This window comes from Cajanus cajan, chromosome 6, assembly GCF_000230855.2.
Source record: "Cajanus cajan strain Asha chromosome 6, NIPB_CcT2T_4, whole genome shotgun sequence".
NCBI lineage: Eukaryota > Viridiplantae > Streptophyta > Magnoliopsida > Fabales > Fabaceae > Cajanus > Cajanus cajan.
Genome location: NC_138522.1, coordinates 3,482,196 through 3,502,564, shown reverse-complemented (window position 1 = coordinate 3,502,564; position 20,369 = coordinate 3,482,196). Strand labels below are relative to the sequence as shown.

General features: G+C 32.6%; 1 protein-coding gene across 3 annotated transcripts; it reads left to right on the top strand.

Annotated features, from left to right (window-relative positions):
- Positions 1-997: 997 nt before the first annotated feature.
- On the top strand, positions 998-19,375 carry LOC109803193 (protein HESO1). Of its 3 annotated transcripts, XM_020364648.3 has the most exons (10): positions 1,002-1,150; positions 1,285-1,317; positions 3,642-3,830; positions 4,482-4,655; positions 7,073-7,257; positions 7,869-7,964; positions 10,795-10,840; positions 15,203-15,309; positions 18,127-18,225; positions 18,314-19,375. In XM_020364648.3, exons 1-10 carry the CDS (start codon positions 1,018-1,020, stop codon positions 19,028-19,030), a joined length of 1,779 nt encoding a protein of 592 aa, XP_020220237.2. In that variant the 5' UTR covers positions 1,002-1,017; the 3' UTR covers positions 19,031-19,375. The 3 variants fall into 3 exon arrangements, with proteins under 3 accessions (XP_082932658.1, XP_020220237.2, XP_029128398.2); XM_083076532.1 differs by lacking the exons at positions 18,127-18,225; positions 18,314-19,375 and adding an exon at positions 15,650-16,011 and having other exon boundaries at positions 998-1,150; XM_029272565.2 differs by lacking the exon at positions 3,642-3,830.
- The last annotated feature ends 994 nt before the right edge of the window (positions 19,376-20,369 follow it).

Here is a 20,369-nt window from a genome sequence, read left to right as displayed (position 1 = left end):
TTGAGACAAAAAATAAAAGCGGGACTACATTGAAACAAAAAAAAATTATAAGGGACCAAAATAAGTATTTAACCTTTTTTTTAATAAAATAAACATAATTTTAATTCTTTTATTAATTTTTCATTTTAAAAATCACTTTTCTAAATGTCATTTTTTAATGGATTATATGATAATTTTAAATAATATTTTGACTTAAATACGTTTTTATTTTTTCAAGTATAATAATTATGCAATTTTAATTTTTTAAATTTTAATCGAACAATTTTAATTCATCAAGTCTTATATTTATACAATTTTGATTTCTCAATTTTTAATTAAATAATTTTGTAATTAAATAATTTTAGTTCATAAAATACTATAATTATATATTTTAGTTTCTTAAATATCGTAATTATACAATTCATTACTTATTTAAATTATATATATATATATATATATTAATAATTTAAGTGATAATTAATATGTATTATTTAATACATGAATAAAAATTATAATATATAAATTTAATAAGTTAAAAATTATATAATTACAATAATTAAAGGGCTAAAATAATATAATTATAATACTTGAAAGATTATAATTAAAATTGCAACTGAAAAATTTGTGATATAACTAACTGAAATAGCATGATCAAATTTGTGATATAACCAACTGAAATAACATGATGAAATCATTAAATCCTCATATAGTAATAGATAAAATTGCATCTGAAAAAATTTATCACCTGCTTATATATTCTACAACTGTAATCATATAATTGATCACGTTTCGAAAAATAAATTCTGAAACACTTACCAATGACAAAAACAAATTCTGGAAACTAATTTATAGTAAAGTTACAAAACCAGAAAAAGCCCAATCCATTAGGACATAGATATTTTGATGGCGTTAAGTGAAAAGATCTAATAATTTTTTTTCGAAAGAAAAAAAACAAATGGATAAACAGAAGTATTTGGGCCATGTAAATAACAACCCATTAAATCATCCACCGAGTGTCCTACTTAAATAAATGAATAAATGATTTTTTTTTCAAGCTCTTGGAATTTTGAAGGGAAAAAGGTCAACGAATGCGAATCCAACAGTAAAACAGGAATATCGTTTTCACCAAAGCCTCGTCTTCTGCTCTCTCTGCACGCCGCTTCCTCTCTTGGTAAGTATTCTCTTCCCCATTCGTCTCAATTTCGCATAACCTCACGTTTTTTTTATCCCTTCCTCTATGCACAGGTAACCACTTATTTTGCCATGTTTCATGCTGAAACGGTGTCTGTTTTTTTTAATTGCCAGGTTTCCAGGCAATAATGGAGTCGGGCGACACCGGTGAGCAATTTAACTTCAATTCTGCAAATTCTTTGTTCTTGTGTCTTGAAGCACTATATACTCGCCGACATTGTTTGAGTTAAAAGTGATTAGATTAGATTAGACTTCGGATGTGCATAGGCTTTGAGGTTCAGGAATCAGGAATGGGAAGGGTAGTGATGGTTTTTTTTTTTTGAATTAGTGAAACAGTAGAATTGCATGCAATTGATGGTTATTGTTATGGTTTTAGCTGCAGTTGCTTGACAATTTAAAACAATGTTAGGTACCCATTAGGGAATTGAAACATTGAAGGGGTAGTAATAATTGTAATTCCTTCATTTTAAGTAGTTTTGTTCTTTGGGAGAACTATGGTTTACACCAATAGGTCTGGGAACAGTATGCAATGCGATGTGTTATATTCCCGCCAGTTATGCTTTGGGTTATGAAGTGAGAAGAGGGTGTGAGGAGGGATGCTATGAAGCCTAGATACTTAGTATGACACAGGTACGATATGACACAGATACCGGGATACAACAATTTTTTCAAAATTTAGGATATGATACGTCCTAGATATGTTAATAAAATTTTATAGAAAAAGCAATGTCCCAAATAAAGAATTGTCCTGAATACGATTTGGACACATCTGTGGGTTTCTTGCTTATTTTATCATTCTCTTCCCCCCTATTACCATCATCTAGAAGAAAAACATAGTTTCAAAGTTTGGTTCATTAAAAGACAACTTTGCCAATTAAAGAAGTCTAACACCATCATCAAGTGGATGATGTATATTCTATCAATGTTCCACAACCTAGTCTCTCCTTTTTATGCCCTTCATTTTTCATAGACAAAAGTTGAAGCTTGAAATGCACATAAACCAAATCTTTTACCCTTTTGGATCCATTTTTGTTTTTCTTCAAAGAATGAATAAAGAAGTCTGTACTCCAATTCCTTACACAACATAAAAAAAAATAACTATACAAAAAGCTTAAGGATACTTTTCAGATACATATCTAGAAGTATCTAGGAAGTATCTAAGAAAAAAAGGTTAAAAAATAAATAAAAAGATTGAATACTTTTCAGATACATATCTAGAAGTATCTGAAGAGTATTTGGTATCCGACATGGGTATGACGCTGATACTTTTCCATTTTTGAAGTATCTCAGCTTCATAGGAGGGATGTATTGTCAGTGGTGGTACCAATTGCATTAATTTCTGTGTGTGTGTTTGTTTTACTTAAATCTCACTTCCAATACACACGTAACCGAAAGCTACATTCACAAAGGATTGGCTTTAATGCCAATTCAAGCACACCTTGTATCTGTTTGGAAGGTGGGTATTGGAGAGAAAAGGGAAATAGGATTTTTTTTTTTAAATTAATAGCGTATATAATGTTTATAAGAATAAACAAAAGGGTAGTATGTTAAATTTATGTGAATCTATCATTTCATTTTATTATTTTAAAAGATTATCAAATGAGAGAATATTTATCATAAACGACGCTTTTAGGGGCCATTTAGTTTGAGAAAACGTTTTTTGTTCTCTGTGGTTTCACTTACAATTATACAAAGGACACCTTGTTTGCATTTTGTTTCCTGTTTTCATAAGTTTGTACAGGAAACAGTAAAATCAACTTTTTAGGGGCATTTACTTATGTTTTATTTTCTGTTTTCACTTTTTAATTATAAAGCTGCACCTTGTTTTCAATGTATTTCCTGTTTTCAAATATTTGTACAAGAAACAATGAAGGCAACTTTTTTTTTCTCTCTGTTTCCTGCACAAATATTTAAAAACCGGAAACTAATTAAAGACAAGGTAACAATTTTGTAATTAAAAAGTGAAAACAGAAGATGAAAATAGGAAATGAAAACACAAGGAAATGAGCCCATATTATTCTTTTTACTGTTTCGTATACAAACTTTTGAAAACAGAAAACGAATTGAAAATAAGGTGGCATTTTTGTAATTACAAATGAAGATAGAAAATGTTTTCTTCAACCAAATGGTCAATACAATTCTTCCTTTTACTTTTAAAATGACACTAGCAAGCATCCCTTGATTTTGGGCTTGGTCATACCATTGTGCATGCACAAAGAATGTTTTCTACAATTCTGTTTCCTTTTACCATTGATAGAAAAGACTTTAGTTCAGTAAGATTAAGAATCATTTAATTTTTTTCCTTTCGTTTTCCCTCCTTGTTGATTTTAGTGAGAAACAAGGATCGAAGAACTTACTTTTTTGGGATGCTTCATTCCCCTAACCGTGTTTGTTATTTGTGTTTCAAATATATGGACAAATACTGCATTAATTGTTGAAGCAGTGACTTAATTCTTTATCTGCTATGCCAGACCTTATGAAGATAGCAGAAAAGCTCGAGTCAAAGATATTACCGATGATTAGGTTCACTCCAGAAAATGTCATTGATCTAGACAGACTCTTATGTGATACCTTCATTAGTCAGTGTCCAAAACCAATTGATTATCACAATAGAAGAGATTTGGTTCGCATCTTCAATACGATTACAAAAGAAATATATGGTAATCTTTTGTTCCATTCTTCCTGGAAAAAAATTATACTGAGCAATTGCAATGAAAAGAATGAAAGTTAGCAACATAGCTCACATGATTTTCTATTTCCAATTCTTATACTTGTTGTCGACATAGTTATCAATAGCGTTCTGTAGCTGCATAGCAGTGTGTAATTTCCATTGGCTGCTCTAAAGTTTCCATAGTGATTTGTTTCCAATTAATGGCATTGTGGATGCAGTAGCAGCCTTTTGTGGCACTATAGCAGTGCTAGAGTGAGGTATTTTGCAAACTCACAAGCCCTTGAAACCACATCTCTTTTGGTAAAGAAGCATGTTTTGCATTGGAGTTCAATATTCAACAATGTCAAAGAATTGTTAAATTGATGTTTCTTGCACATTAATTATTTCACATATTACCAATTATTTTTCTGTAACAGATAATTAAAATATAATTGTATTTTATCAATCCCATTTCCCAAAAATAAGAAAATGAAAATAGCCGTGTTTCAAAACTAAAATGACCCTTTAGAACTTTTATCTCTTCTAGTGTAGAATCACTTATCTCGTGTTCTTTTGTTGTTGGTCACTTTGTTTCAATTTCAGTTCATATCTTAGCTTATTCTGTTTAAACAGTTTTTTTTTGTTTAATCTTTTTTATTAGGCAATAGTGATGGCTCCCCTGTTGTGGAAGAGTATGGTTCATTTGTAATGGATATGTTTGACAAAAAAAGTGATCTTGACTTATCTATCACTTTCAACGATTCAAGTGAAGTTTCTCGGAAGAAGAAGATTTCAACACTTCACAAGTTTAATAGGAAATTACTGTTAATTGAAAGTAAGTTTCTTTTCACCAAAAATCATTTTTTTTTGGTCTCATTCTAATCTTTGAGTTTGGAAAATGAATCACGTGGCTTGTATTGTATACCAAACCATTATCGGATAGTGGCAAGGCCAGTATCGCTTGTTAGTATAGAATGTTAGTTATATATTGGAGTCTCAAATATATCTTAGAGGCTCAATGTTGTTAGCAGATGAAATTATTTGAGAAAAGCCAGCAGCTTCTTTAAGATAATAAATATATGAAAGTGGCAAGATTTAGATGTAATATATATATATATATGTATATATATATGTATATATATATTTGACAACAATGTTATCAACGATAGATGGCGGGAGGCCAGAGTTTTGCCTTAAAAATATGGTGGATGGCCTTGTAGACTATAGTAGAAGCATGGCAGGCAGCTATATTAAAAAACTTATGTATACGTGTAACATGTATACTGGTAATATTTCCATGTTGGATCCAATCAGCTGATAGAACTACACAATTATAATGTTGATTTTATCTAGTAAATACTGCACCAAGACTCATCCAGAGCATAAATCTTGTACAAAATGTCTTACAAGTTACAAGAGACTTTATGCTGAAAACTTCAGAATATTACATGCATGAAAATTTGCCTCCCTACTTGCTAACTTCTATATTAAAATACATCCTAAAAACTGTCATATGTTGCAGTCTACATTCTGAAAATAACTGTTATAATAATAATTACTATAATCCCGGGGCAGTTATTGCACTCTACATTATGAAAGTTACTAACATAATAACTTCGATGCTCCTAACAAATAACTGCCCACGCCTGGAGTAAACTCTTCAAATGGGTGATCTGTTTGAAGTTTGAACTACTATTCTCTGCTTGTCTTTCATTTTCTGCCCATGTCTGATATCCATCAGCAGCAGCCCTTGAAGTCTGTATTTGTGATGATTGTATTTGTAGGTTTTAACTTGTGATTATTACAAACACAGAAAAGTGAAAATCACGGAACTGAGAGGAATAGAGAGAAACATGGAAAGCATAGGAAGTGAGAGAGACTCAAATTAGAAGATTAGGTAGAATCTCAGAGAATATAGAAAAATAGACAGAAAGGAAAAGAAAAGTGAGTAGGAAAAATTTGGGGAAGAGAAGGGAACAAAGAAAAAGGGATTTAGACAGAGTTTACCTGAGAAAAGCAAAAGCATTATTCACCAGAGCAGACTCCTTTGCTGGAGAAAGTGGAAATGTTTGGTCAAATGGTTCTTATTCCACTGTTGGATTTGAGTTTGCAGAAGATGAGAGCATGTTCGGACTTGTGTTTACAATTTGTTTGATGCATGTTGAATGGTCTATGAGCAGTCAGAAAGAAACTATTACTTCTTTTTTTTTTTCTCCCCGCATAAAAGTGGAGTAACTGCCAATTTTCCACCATATCTACTTCCACCACCATAATTGCTATGACAAAAGTGGCTGCTATAGGCATCCATGATAAAACTTCAGTACTATAACCATAAAATGGAATTTTGCTTGAAGCCCATCATACCATAGTACCATAGCTGTAATTTAACAATACTGTATGACAATGTGTTGATAACTTTTTATGTGGTTACCATAAACTAGGGCATAATTAATCTTCATCTTGGTATGAATTGAATACCTGAATTATCAAATTTAATGTGCTAAACACTGGAGATACAACAACAACCAAGCTTTTGTCCTATTAACTACTAAGTGCTGAACGCTGCAATACATGTTTTTCCTGGTGGGTATATGATTTACTTTTATCTCGTGACATGGGGAAATAAATTATTATTTATGATGGAAAATCAAATTTTAAATTTAAAATACAAACAGTGAATCACAGAAAATAGTTGCAAGAGAACAAGAACACAACACTATTAGCAGTATTATTTTATTTGTCCAAGAAGGATTTTGACAGTGATTCCCAAAGCTTAGAGCTCGAATTGAGAAAAATACTCTCAGACCCAGTGTTCACACTACTCTCATCAGAAAAATATTGCCACCCCATCCCGCAACAAACCCACCTTAACAGCTACTGGTCACATGACTAACAAATCTTCTGCCATTATCTCTGAAAAATTAACTTGCCACCTGTACAGCTCCCTTCCTCCTATTATAAACCTTTGGTCCTCTATGTCTCTCCATGTCCTTGACTAGGCATTGTTTCTACTATTTTTAAACCTTAGGCTTGGGCTATTACTTTATAGTATTGACCTGAGTATATAATGTTCATTACAACAGAATGGTTGGTTTTATTTTAATTTATATAAAGGACTTGAGTTAGAAAATATTTGTTTTCACCATCTTTATTATGATCTCAATGAAAATGATCAAGGCATGTTGATATTTTATGAATCTACAGTTTTGTTGATCACATTAGATATATAATGCCAATGATTATGTATTGCAGGACAAGGACATGTTACTGGTTTACAGCCAATCTGGACTGCCAGGGTACCAATTATAAAAGTTACTGATAGTGGAACGGGCATTGAATGTGATTTATCAGTTGATAATAGGGATGGCATTGCTAAATCCCGCATTATCCATGCAATTTCTGCCATAGATGAAAGATTTCGGAAGCTAAGTTTCCTGGTTAGTAGAAGTACTTTTTGTTCGTTTAATGTCATTTTAAAGAATTTATGTATCATGATGCATGTTTTATTTTAATATTCAAGCCTAGGTTGCATACTACTGCTCAGATTTGCCTTTACTTGGGTTAATGTTTTCATTTAAAATGTAAACAAATGTGGAGAATGGAAAATTGCTTGCGATCACAAAATTTTGATAAATTATCACATCCACAGCCACAAGGTAAATGAAGGATTCTTTTTAGTTAATAATTCAACAATAACACTTGATAAGCCTTGTGTGTGGCCATCTGCAATACGATTTTTCATATCTGATGTGAACCTCCCAAGGATGTGCCTTAGAAGAATATGGAATGCATGGCATATTGTTTGGATTAATTGTTTAAATAGATTTATCAGAAAGCTACCAGAATTGACCCTTAGTTTTTATTGGGTTTCATTCATATCATTAAAATCTGATTTTCCCCATTTATTTCTTTGCTGATAGGCTCATTAATAGTGCACTTGGTTTACTCTCTGGTTTATGTGTGAAGCCAACTGTCTAGGATGCTTCTTTTATAATTAATTATTTGTTTAAAGTAGTTTTCATGCTTATGTAATTTCTGGCTATTGTAGATGAAATCCTGGGCAAAAGCACATGATATCAACTCTCCCAAAGATTCAACTTTGAGTTCCTTATCTATTGTATCATTCGTAGCTTTTCATTTGCAGGTATTAAACATTTTAAATATTTTGTTGGTGTACACATCATCTTACAATAGAATTGGATTTGGTTGTGGAATTTTTTTCCTTGAGCTTTGATACTGTTAGGAACCCAGATATGAAACTAGAGAATGGTAATGAAAGATTCTATTTCCTGATTGTAGAAGAACAAACCAAAGGAAATAGTACTCTCCTCCAAGTGTTTCCTCTTCAAAAAGGGTTTATCCTTTCACAGTTAAGCACTTGTTAAATTCCCAAATTCTAACAATGCATAATGAATCTGTTAATAACCAAGAGGTTCCAGAATTGAAAGTATAAGAAGGAAGAGGAATATGTGGCAGAGAAAACAGTGGGTATGTGGGATAGGTTATAATAGTTAGTAGTTGGTTAGTAAGTGGAGTATATAAGTAATGTTACACTCATGAATAAGACATTCTTTAGTTACGTTGTTATAAATTGTTTCACAATTGGAAAGGGAACTCTCCCCTTGGCAGAGAAATTACCATCTGTTATTTCTTTGATTTCTTTTTCTTTCCTTCTTCTTTATCTCTCTATATTCCCTTTCAACCTTTAAGGACCTACCAATTGGTGTGACCGGCTGCTTTTTTTAAGTGAGAGCCACTATGAACAATCTATGGTGGCGAGAATGGATGACATTTGGGGTCTTCGGTGGATTTTCTCAAGAAGTTGTCATCGCAACATACAACCCAACTTGTGCAATTGAAGGAGAACTATTGGAGATCCCACAATGACTAGAGATGAGGCTATAATAGCGTATATAAGTGAAAATCAATCCTTATCTTACAATACATCTTAAGAAAGTGGATTAAAGTTTAACTCAACTTTACAAATCCGACTTGTAAAGTGAAGATTGTTCCCCACTTATATACACTATTATTGCTTCATCTTTAGTTGATGTGTATTGGGAAAAACCCAAGTCCCACATTAACTATAGATAAGACAATTAAAGAATATATAACCCTTACCTTACAAGTTAGTTTTGTAAGGTTGAGTTAGATCCATAACTCACATTCTAAGATGGTATCAAAGCTATTTAGATTCCCTCTAAATGGACCACCCACCATTGATATACGCATCAAACCCAATAGTGCTGGATGTGAGGCGATGTATTGGAAAAAGTTCAAGCCCCAAATCAATATGAGATACAACAATTAAAGAATATATAAGTGGGAGACAACTCTCACCTTACAAGCCGATTTTGTAGGTTGAGTTAGACTCATAACCCACATTTTAAGATGGTATGAGAGCCTATCTAGATTCACTCTAAAAGGATCACTCACCATTGATACACGCAGCAAGTCCAATAGTGTTGGGTGTATTGGAAAAAATCCAAATTCTGCCTATCATAGATTATTAAAAAGGGTCACCCACCATTTATCCATTTACCAAGCTCAATAGTATTGGACGTGAGAGGGTGAATTGGGAAAAATTCAAGTCTTATATCGACTAGAGATAAAATAATTAAAGAATATATAAGTGGGGGACAACTCTCACCTTACAAGTCAATTTTGTAGGATTGAGTTAGATCCATAACCCACATTCTAAGAATTTGAGTTCTCCAACAAGAACCTCACTCACATAGGGGATGTCAAGAAGTTGATTGCGAGATGGATGCAAATGCAAGGAATTGAGTAGGATGCAGTTGACAACGTTTGTGAGGATGATGGAACAGAGCACCCAATCTAGTTAGAAGAAACAAGACGTAGGGCAGCGGTGGATAGATTTTCTGAGAATAGTGATGGAAGTTGCAAAGCTGTCACGAAGGTTGAATTACCCATCTTTGAAGGGCATGACCCAATTGGCTGGATTGCAAGAGCAGTTAAATTTTGAGGTTTTAACAAATTGCTCTTATTGAGAAGCTTCAACTTGTGTTTGTCATTATGGAGGGAGTTGCAGTCCATTGGTTCCACATTTGGGGCCAAAAAGATTCTTGTTCATCATGGGATTCTTTCACCACTATCTTTATTCAAATATTTGATGTTAGAGCAATGGTGAGAATGTGTTTGAAAAAAGATTTGATCGCATTATCACCACTACTTATTTATCACAAAAACCCCCTCTAACTAATTGACTAACTAATTATTATTCTCACTTCCTCTCTCTCTTTATCCTAACAGATAGACAAAATGGATGTCAATTATATTTAATTTGTAGGGAAATGTTTTTGTCAAGGGGATTATCTTAGAACTGAATTATATGAGAAGTATTATTAATGATTGATAACTTTGACTTACACGATCTATGCCAGTATTTTTTTTATGTCCTTGTACAATAAAATAATACAAAATCCCCCTCTATTTTTTATTTATTTAACTTAAGTGTATAATTACCTTTCAATAATAGTTAGAGGAATTAGTTAGTTCATGGGGACATCAGTTAGATAAATAGTGGAAATAAGAAGGATAAGATTCATTCAGAAAATAAAAAAGTTGGTAATATTCAATAAAGGGGAACCATGTGTGAAAGAGAAACCCTTGAATTAGAATTCTTTTCTTATTCTTAGTCGAGCAATAAAATTCTCCATTTCCTTTGTTTCTAAATTTCCCATTTCTCTATATTGGGCTCCGCTCCTAACACTATCCCAAACTACTTTTCCTTTTTTCCTGATATATGGAATTTAAACATATATTGGGAATGTTAAAATTTTACATGTTAAGAGCAACTATTGCTTGGATAAAAATTGACTGGATATTTTCAGTTGGGATTTTGATTGATAAATTGACTATATTTCCCAAATAGCATTTTAGTGATGCCTAGGTTATTTTTTTTCCTATTCAGGTAATTTAATTCTTTGTTTTTTCTCTTGTTTTTAATGCAGACTCGCAATCCTCCTATATTGCCCCCCTTCTCTATTTTACTCAAAGGTAATGTTTTTGTTGCCAATAAATTTTTGAGTCATCTTTGAGTCAAATCTTATTGTAATCCTTTAGTTTTACTAGGCCGTGTTTATGATTTTGGGATGTTGAATCAGTGTATTTTTTGATAAATTGTTTGTTAGATACTAATTTGCAACACCCATTTATTAGGCATGACAAACAAACCCATGCCCATGGGTACCCACTCGAACCCGCTTGACTTTGATAGGAAAAACCTGCTTCGACTATGGTAGGGGATGGTGTTTTTCAAATTGTCAAAGTCAAGGCTAGGACAGGGACATGGATGCAGTGTTTTAAAACCGGATCGGACCGGCCGGTCGGACTGGTTGAATCGGGAATCGATGGTCCAGTTGGTCCTAATCCTGAGTTGGATCGGTTATGTATTCGACCCGTTTCAAACCGGAGTGAACCAGTCAATTTTCTGGTTCAACCAGTGAACCGGTGGGTCAAACTGGTTCAACCAAAAACAAATTTAAAATAATTTTTTTGTATTTTTTTATACAAAATAAAAATAAAGATAATTTTAAATAAAATTAAAATTAAAATTTAAGATAGGATATGAATTTATTGAAATTTATAAGTATAAAATATATTTAATATGAATATTATTTTAGAAAAATTAATAAAAACTGGGTCATGCGGTTCAATTAGTGACCTATCAATTCAACCTCTAACCCACTGACCCAGTACTTTAACCGTTTTGATGACCAATCCGGTTTTTAAAATTATGCATGATGTTGATACCCCGCTCAAACTTGCTGTGATGATAAATAAATTTCAAAACTTCCTTTATATATAAATAAAACAAAACTTCGTATTTGCATCACCGTTGTGTTTATTTTTGTATCCATTTTGCTTTCACCATCAAGTCTTTCCCTGATCTGGTGTTTTAAGACACTAAAGCCTCGTACATTCCATTGAGATCCACATTAATGAGAGTCAACATGTGTTTAACTAGGTGAGGTCGACTACATGAATCCCACAACACTAGTCGACACAATTAAAAACCAAAGCTTATGGGAATATGGAATATTATTTACCATTAGATTTTTTTTCTTCTTTTTCTCTTATTGTGCATGGACCTTGTGCATGTGTGCCCTAACTTTCTCTTCCTCTCTTCTCCTGTGTACTCTTGCTGCAGCTCTGACGAGTCTCTCCTTTTCTGTTTTTATCTTTCCTTTTTCAGTTCACTTTTGTTATTTTTCTCCTTCCTTTTACTCTTTTGTATTTTCTTTATTGCTGGTAGCAACAAATTTTTGTTAATTCTTCAGTTTTTTTTACTTGTGCAGTTTTGTCTTTTAGTGGTCAGCAAAACCATCTCCCATCCAAATGATTAATGCATGAATTTTGACTTGTTTATCTTTTTTTGAGATTATATATATATATATATTATTAATTATTTAATATAATTATATAATATTAGAATAGCAATCACCCTGTTATCTGCTATCCCACTTTTGGGATTGACCATTTCGCTCCGCTGTCCAAGATTGACAACTATGGAGGAAACATGCTAACCAACCCTGAAGGGAGGTACAATTTGATGTTGCAGCCCTATCGCAAGCAATCTCTTTCTAAGAAAACCAACAAGAAGTTGAGCCTGTGTTTTTACAGACCCTACCAGATTTTACCAAAGATAGGGAAAGTGCCTTACAGATTGGATTTACCTGCAGGCAGCAGAATTTATTCTGTTTTTTATATTTCTTTGCTCAAAACCTGTCTATTCTTTTTCAATTCTTCAACAAAATCCAGTTCCTGTTTCGGTTCTTCCTTTTTGATACTAGTTCTACCACTAGCACCACCCTCTTCCTTATCTTGGGCTAGGACCGACTGAAAACATAGGCAGAGTTAAGGAAAAGATACACAATAAATATGCTAATAATCAAGAGTTCAGGACTAATTATAAGGAAATAATTTTAATCAACACTCCCTCTTAAGTTGGAACATATATGTTAGATGCGTCTAGCTTGTTATAGATGTAAACTATATAAGGAGTTCATAAGAATTTAGTCAGCATATCAGTAGGTTGTCCTTAGAACTCACATAAGTAGTCCTGATGATGCTAGAGAGGATCTTCTCTCTAAAGAAGTGATAATCAACTTCTATATGCTTAGTCCTGTCATGAAAGATAGGGTCTGAGGAAAAAATATAATAATGCAGATTGATTATCACAAGCAAGTTCCATGGTCCCAAACTCCCAATCTACAAATCTTCAACTCTCGGAGCAAGTCCTTCAACCATAAGAGTTGAGAAGTTGTATTAACCATAGCTCAATACTTGACTTGACTTGCTGTACTTGATCTTGTCACCATAGTCTGCTTCTTACTTTTGCATGAGATCAAGTTTTCACCAATTAGAACACAGAAAGGTGTTGTGGATCTTCTATCACTTGCTTCTCGCCCAATCTGCATGTCTATCCAATTATTTTAGAATGATCCTTGTCCATATAAACAAGCCCTTGTCCTACACCTAGTATAAATCTCGCCTACTAAGGGGGGTGTATTGGATTAAGATTTTAAATGACTTTTTTAGTTGAAAAAAGTCTTATGAATTTTAAAAGACTTTGTAGGATTTTCATGACTTTTAAGACTTTGTAGGATTCTGCAAGACTTTAAATTAGGATTTTAATGGATTATACAAGACTTTTAAATCATGATTTTAATGGATTCTACGAGACTTTGTAGATTTTGCAGAATTTTATGGAATTTTGCCATACGATAAAAGTTTAGGATTTTTTTTTCATATATTCAAATTTAAAGAGTCAAAGACAAATTGTTTTAAATTTTAATTGCTTTCAATTATTAACTCGCGAAGAAATATTTTTAGTATTAAATTCTAAGATACCACAATGTCTTATGTTAATTTCCTTTTAAGAATATAAAAAAATCCTAATTTCACAATATAAAAATTAAAAAATAAAATTCACAGTAAAAAAAGAAATAAAATAATTGTTGAGTCATAAAAGGAGGAAGGATAATAGTAACAAACTCAAGGGAGGAAGAGAGATCGTTGTTTTTGTGCTGAGAGGGTTCTTCCCCCAACTAAGATCTATTCTCATCTCATAATACTCACAAAATCCCTAACTCAAATTCATCTTATATATATATATATATATATATATATATATATATATATATATATTGTTCTAATAAATCTAAATTGATTACAAGATCTTGAAGATCTATAGTTGATTGTAGAGATCGTGATATCAATTTTAGTTTTCACCTTTCCCTTTTCTTGACACGTATTATAAAAAGATTATTACGTAAAAGTTGAAATTTCAAGTATTTTCTTTGTTATATATCTGAGGAACAAACTCAACTAAATAGAGGAAAATAAAAGCAAGTCAATTAAAGAGAATGGAGAAAAAAATAGAACAAGTCAATGACACTGTCATTTACATATTGGAATTTCACCAAATAGGAAAATGGAATGGGAACAGTAGTACAATATTATATATGAGCAATAATGCAGTATTATTAATAGAGAAAAAAATGGAGAAGATAAGAGCATAGAAAAAATAAAGAGATGAAAAACTCACTTGGAAATCCTTGAAGCACTTGAAAAGTTACTTCAAACAATCCTCCAAAATCTAGTGAGTTTGGATGTGATTGTTTTATGAATTTGGTATTTATAGATACTACTAAAAAGTCCTTCAAAATCCGTCTAATACTACAATCTTTTAAAATCCTTATATTTTTGAATACGAATGGATTGTTTCTAAGTTGTAAAAAGTCTCAAATGAATATCAATGGATTTTAATGGACTCTTTAAAAAATCTTGAAAATCTATATTGAATACCACTGAATTATTTTTAAGTGATATAAAATCTTGATTAAATATCAATGGACTTTTTTACTTAAAAAAGTCTTTTAAAATCCTATGAAATCTTAAACCAATACACCCCCTTAAAATTACTAACATCTTAAGTTTTTCTAAACACTAAGAATTTCACATGATGAATGCTTGTATTTGTTTTACCCGTAAGTGAGTTGGGACAGGATTCTCATGTATTTTTCTTTTGTTGTTGTTTTAACATGTTTTGGTTAATTGATTGCGTGCTGAGTCTCAATTATGCTTTGATGTAGTACTATTTTTAAACTGCTAGAGGATAAGACATGTAAACACAAAAGTCTAAAATTGTGAATAATTGTAACAGCTAAGTAACATGTATTTATATATACCAATGTACGTAATGCTTGCGGTAGACGTCTTGCTACCTTGCAAGATCTTTACTTTTGAGGAGCCAATGTTAAGTGTTTTGATTTAGGAAGGAAAGGAACTAATTGGGTTATGAAGTTTTGTTACCTTGTCTTTTACTAACTTTTGTGTCTAAAATGTGTGTTCCAGAGGGAGATGATCCTGCGTCTGTTGCTAAGGTTGTTAAAACTTATTTAAACTACGGGAAACAGAACAAAGAGTCGTTGGCTATGCTTTTCATTACTCTTTTAGTCAAGGTAATTTCTATGATTTTCTGTCTATGGAGAATTATGTTTTGTTATTACCTGTCTCCTTATATAAATAGCATTCACTAGTTCTGCACCCAAAGTAAAAGGTCATGCGGGTTGTTTCGTCATAGTTATTAGAATCTTACAATTCCTAATTTGGATTGCGTGATTTGATAGATTTGTCTAGCCATCAATTTGTATCATGTGATGAATTGCAAATTGCTTTGAATCTCACAAGACATGGATGAACTATTGTGATTCCGTATAACCATTACAAACGGCACAATTCATTGTTTTTCTCTTACCTTGTTCGATTATTTTATGCTATATTTTCATTCTTTTGAAATAGGATTTTCACATTGCCACCCACTTCATTCTATGGACTTTATGTTGTAATTAGAGAAAGATATTGGGGGATATTTTTTGGGGTATAGATATCACATGATATCTTTGTATTTATTTTCTGTTATTCTTTCTTTGTTTCCTTGTTTCCCTATTTAGGCCTAGCCTTTGTGCTTTAATAGGGAGGTTAGAGAATGTATCAAGAACAATCAATATACTATTATTTTTTCCAAGTCTTTATTTGGCTGTTCCATTGCTTTTCACTATTTTGAAATAGAGGCTTCACATACTCAATTATGATTTTGTTGTCAGGCTTATGCTTAAGTTATTTTGTCATTTCGTAGCTTAAAATTATTACATTGAGCACTTTATAAGATGTATTACCAGCTATTTTTCATTGTCTCTTAATGTTGTGATCCGATATGATTTATGATTCATTATTTGAATTGTAATTTGACAACCTTGGTTTCATAGTCTACCGTTTAGAATAAAAAGGTTAGTTACAGTTATGATGATATTCAAAGATTTGGTTTCCCTTGTTTTCCATCTAACCCTATAATCTTAAGTATTAAACATAAGATCAGACATACAACATCAGTTAATGTTGATTAGGATAGTAATTTTTTGATGTTCATTGCTGGTGATTGTCATGCTGTCATTTAAGAAAAGTTTTGTTTGATCCCTAACATTTGATCATTAATCCTCTGGTTTGTCTTCACCATCTTTTGTTTTTGTGTTTATTCTACTGTTAAATTTCTGACAAGATTTTTGGCGTGGGATGCATTTTGTTACTAATATTGAGTATTTTAACCCCCTTAATTGTGTATAAATTTTGGTTCTTATTTGAGTATTTCAGAGTATTTGGAATATCCTAGCATATCTTTGTTTTTTGCTCCAGAATATCTTAGCTTCATATTTGGAAAATAACTTTTGAATATATTAGTGGTATGTTTGGTTGGAGGATCTTAGAATTCTAAATTCTAAGAATATCATTTGCTTCAGCTACGATTTGTGAACATTTCCTTATTGATTATCACAGTAACATGCCAAATATCCCAAATCTACCACAACTTCCAAGTCTTCAACGAGAATCTAAGATGACTGGTGCTCAACAGCAAACATAAACCATCTCCTTTCAATAAGAGAGATGAACCAGTGAGAGTGAGAGCGAGAGGTGGGGGATTTTGTTTTCTTTCAATAAGCTCATGATTCGACAAATGATTAAGTCCTTTCTCTCCTGTCCTTTTTTTTCCCTGAGCTTAGGCCTGATTTCACATTGAGCCAATAAGACCCTCCTTTTGCTGATTATTTCCATATCCTAGGCCTACTTCCTTTCCCCTATGAACATAGACCCATTTGGGTCCTAGGTTGTATCCCAACTGACTCAGATTGGATATTGGAACTCAATCCATATGCGCTTATGGCTCCAATGCTTCTCCAACCATTAAACCTGTTTGAACTTCCTTCCCTTACCTGGAGTTCCTTTTTCACCTCCTTGACCATACCCGTGAGGCGAGGTCGCAATAGAGGCCCCAAGGTTCTCAGAATTCAAACCTGCCCCCTGGTTTTTTCCCTTCAACCCATGGAGGAAAGGCCCAAAGTTTTGGTTGTTAGGTACCTTTTCACCTAGGCTGTCAACCTCTCAAACTCCTGGATATACACTCTGACACTGGCCCATTTATGAAGGGCTGCTAACTGCTCATATCAGCTACTTCATAGTGTTTGACACTTTGACTAATTCCACCTTGAGCTGCTCCCTATTGTCATTAGACAGCAATTTAAGGAAATGGATTGTAGGTCTCCACGCTATCTGTGCCAAATTCATTTGCACCTCAGGATGTCTATCATGTACTTGAAAATACAATTCTGCCTGCATAATCCAGCCATCAAATGGTTGCTTGACCTTCTTCATTGACCGATGAAATTCCTCCAATGTGTCTTCTTGCAATTTCTTCAAGCCCAACATCAATGGCTGTTGCTTTGGTGGAAGATTCTTTGTCAATTTTTTTCGTGTTTCCAATTGTTTCCCCTTTTCACTGTTATCCACACCTTTGTCTGTACTCTCTTCTCAAGTCAATATGAGCATCACCATCTTCTTGATTTTTATCTGCCTTGGTTTGCATTACTGCCAGCACAATTTTGATGCTCGCTAATTCATTCTAAGAGCTTTTACCTTTGCCTCCATTCCACACACTCTTTCAGCCTTTTCTTGGTGGCCTTCACCTCATACATCTCCCTATAGCTCTGATCCTTTCACTGAGAGCTTCTCTCGCAAATCCAGCAGAGCAAGACTCCTTGAGAGAGAGCTTCTCTTGTTGTCCTTTTCCAACTGGCATTACTTTTATTAATGGCATGATAACCTTGGTTGATGATCTCAAATTTAATCTTTTGTTTGTTTAAGGTATATAATAGTGTGAAATCTGTATTTCAATTCAATTCGTGGAAGCATGATCGTTTAGTAATTTAATTTCATTCCTACTGCAGCTAGCATCAGTTGAAAAACTTTGGGAGAAAGGATTTTGTGCCAGCTTATATGAAGGGTCGTGGATTTTAAAATCATGGAAACGCTCTTACCCAATAAGTGTAATTAGATTCATTTCCATCAACCCCTATTTTAGTTGGATATTAACCTATATTATTCAATTTATGTTGATGATATGTTATTGAACAGGTTGAAGATTTCATAGATCGGTCCCAAAATGTTGCTAGAGCAGTTGGAAGAAATGCGGTAAAGACGATCTACAGATGTATCCATAAATCTCTTGATTTCCTTACGCAGTTTCTAAATGGCCAAAGCCAGGGAAATAATTTGATGGATGTTTTGTTTGGGAAAAATACTGCTTCTACTCTGGAAGTTGGGGTTACTAGCCACATTGGTGAAAATAAGAATAACCTCCCTATTTTGCAAAATCCTCATCCACCAAAAAAGAGGCGTTTAGAGGAGCATTTAGAGGAAAAAAAAGTTCGGATACGTAATGAAAAGAAAATAGTTTCAGCCTTGCAAGGAACAGAGCCCCTTAGAGGGGGTTGGGTTCAGCAATCTCTTAGTGAAACTCCGCGTAATTCGCTTGTTTCTTTGGCTGCCCCAGTTTCCTACCGACCTCCTCATGCTATTTCTAGTACAAATATTAAGGTGAATCACAATCACAACCCAGGGACAACTCCTCATTTTTCCTTACATCCAGTAGCTTTTGAACGATCTTATAATCCTTCCATTCCATCACATCTTATTGCATCCCAAAGTTCCCAAGGTTTTGCAATTCATCAAAAATCAGTCGCTTCAAATCCTTATCTTCCATCAATTCATTCACACCTTCCCCAAGTAGGCCGTAATCCATATACACAGCGTGCCTTCTACAATAATAGGAATAATCCATTTGGACCCTAAAGGGGTTGTTTTTCGTGATATATGTATTTGTCGAATTAAATTAAAATAAGATTAGCGAAGTCTTGAGCCAATTCTCTTCTCTGCCTTCCCCGTATTGTCTTTGAACCAAAACCTCCCTGATTTTTATGTAGTTTAGAATGGAAAATGCATTTTCCTTTGTAACTTGAGAAATGTTATAGCCAGAGCAGAAAATCCCCCTTCTATTGCTCTGATTTCACTCTGCCCGACTGTCAGAAAGCAGCTGTGCATGCTGCTGTAGCTTTTGACTAGCATCTGTTTTATGAAGGCTGGAAGCCTGAAACTGTTTTGATATAGAAAACGATTATAAAGTCCTAATTTCTTCCATCGTGGATATTTTATAGACTAGAGATTAGAGGCCAGAAATGCAATGACAACTAAGAGTGTGTTGAGGAAAACCGGTTATTTTAATAATCGATTATGTGAATAATCGATTATTGTTATAATTGATTATACTCGGAATGAAATTTTGTTTTGTTAAAAAAAGATTTCAAGATATTTAATTTTGTTTGGATGCATCAAGAAAATCAGTTTTTTTTTTTTTTGTAGTAAATCAGCTTAAAAGGAGAAAAAAATAGAAATAATCATAAGTTTTAAATTTTCAGCTTTTAAAATATTTTTTTTAGAAAAAAAAGTTATTTACAAATTTAAGTTGTCCATACGTTCAACTTATTTTTCAAATAGTTTTTTCTTGAAAAATAGTTGAAATTGGGAAAATTAATCTTTCTAACACATGCCCTCGTTATGATAGTTTGCATGATGGTCCGGTGTTTCTTATTTTAATTAGGCAATCGGATGTAATATATGATCAGCTAAAATATAATTTCTCTTCATTTTAATTTTCTGTTGGATAACATTCTATTTTGTGTACAAGATGTATCATTTTTTTGACATGTATTTTTGACAGACATGTAACTGTTAACATGTTTATTTATTTATTGTTATTTTTTATTATATTCATTTTTAATAATATCACTTATATTTTTTTAGAAGAGTTACTTTGAAAAGTTATGAAATATTTGAAATGAGTATTCCCTTATAACAATTGACCTAGTTTTAATCTGACATCTTCATATTGTGTTCTTGGTTATACTTTAATTTTAAATTTCTTTGTTATGTTCATCCTTTTAAAATATGTTCTACTGAATGAAGTTCTATAATAATAACAAATAAAACTCAACTTTCAAAAACAGTAAAAAAGAGTTATTGTCTCAAAAGGTAGAAAGGTAATATAATAATATGATTAATTTAAAATATTATATGTGCAAATTTAATAGATACAAAAATATAATTGTAACACATTTTCTTATTTGAAATCAAT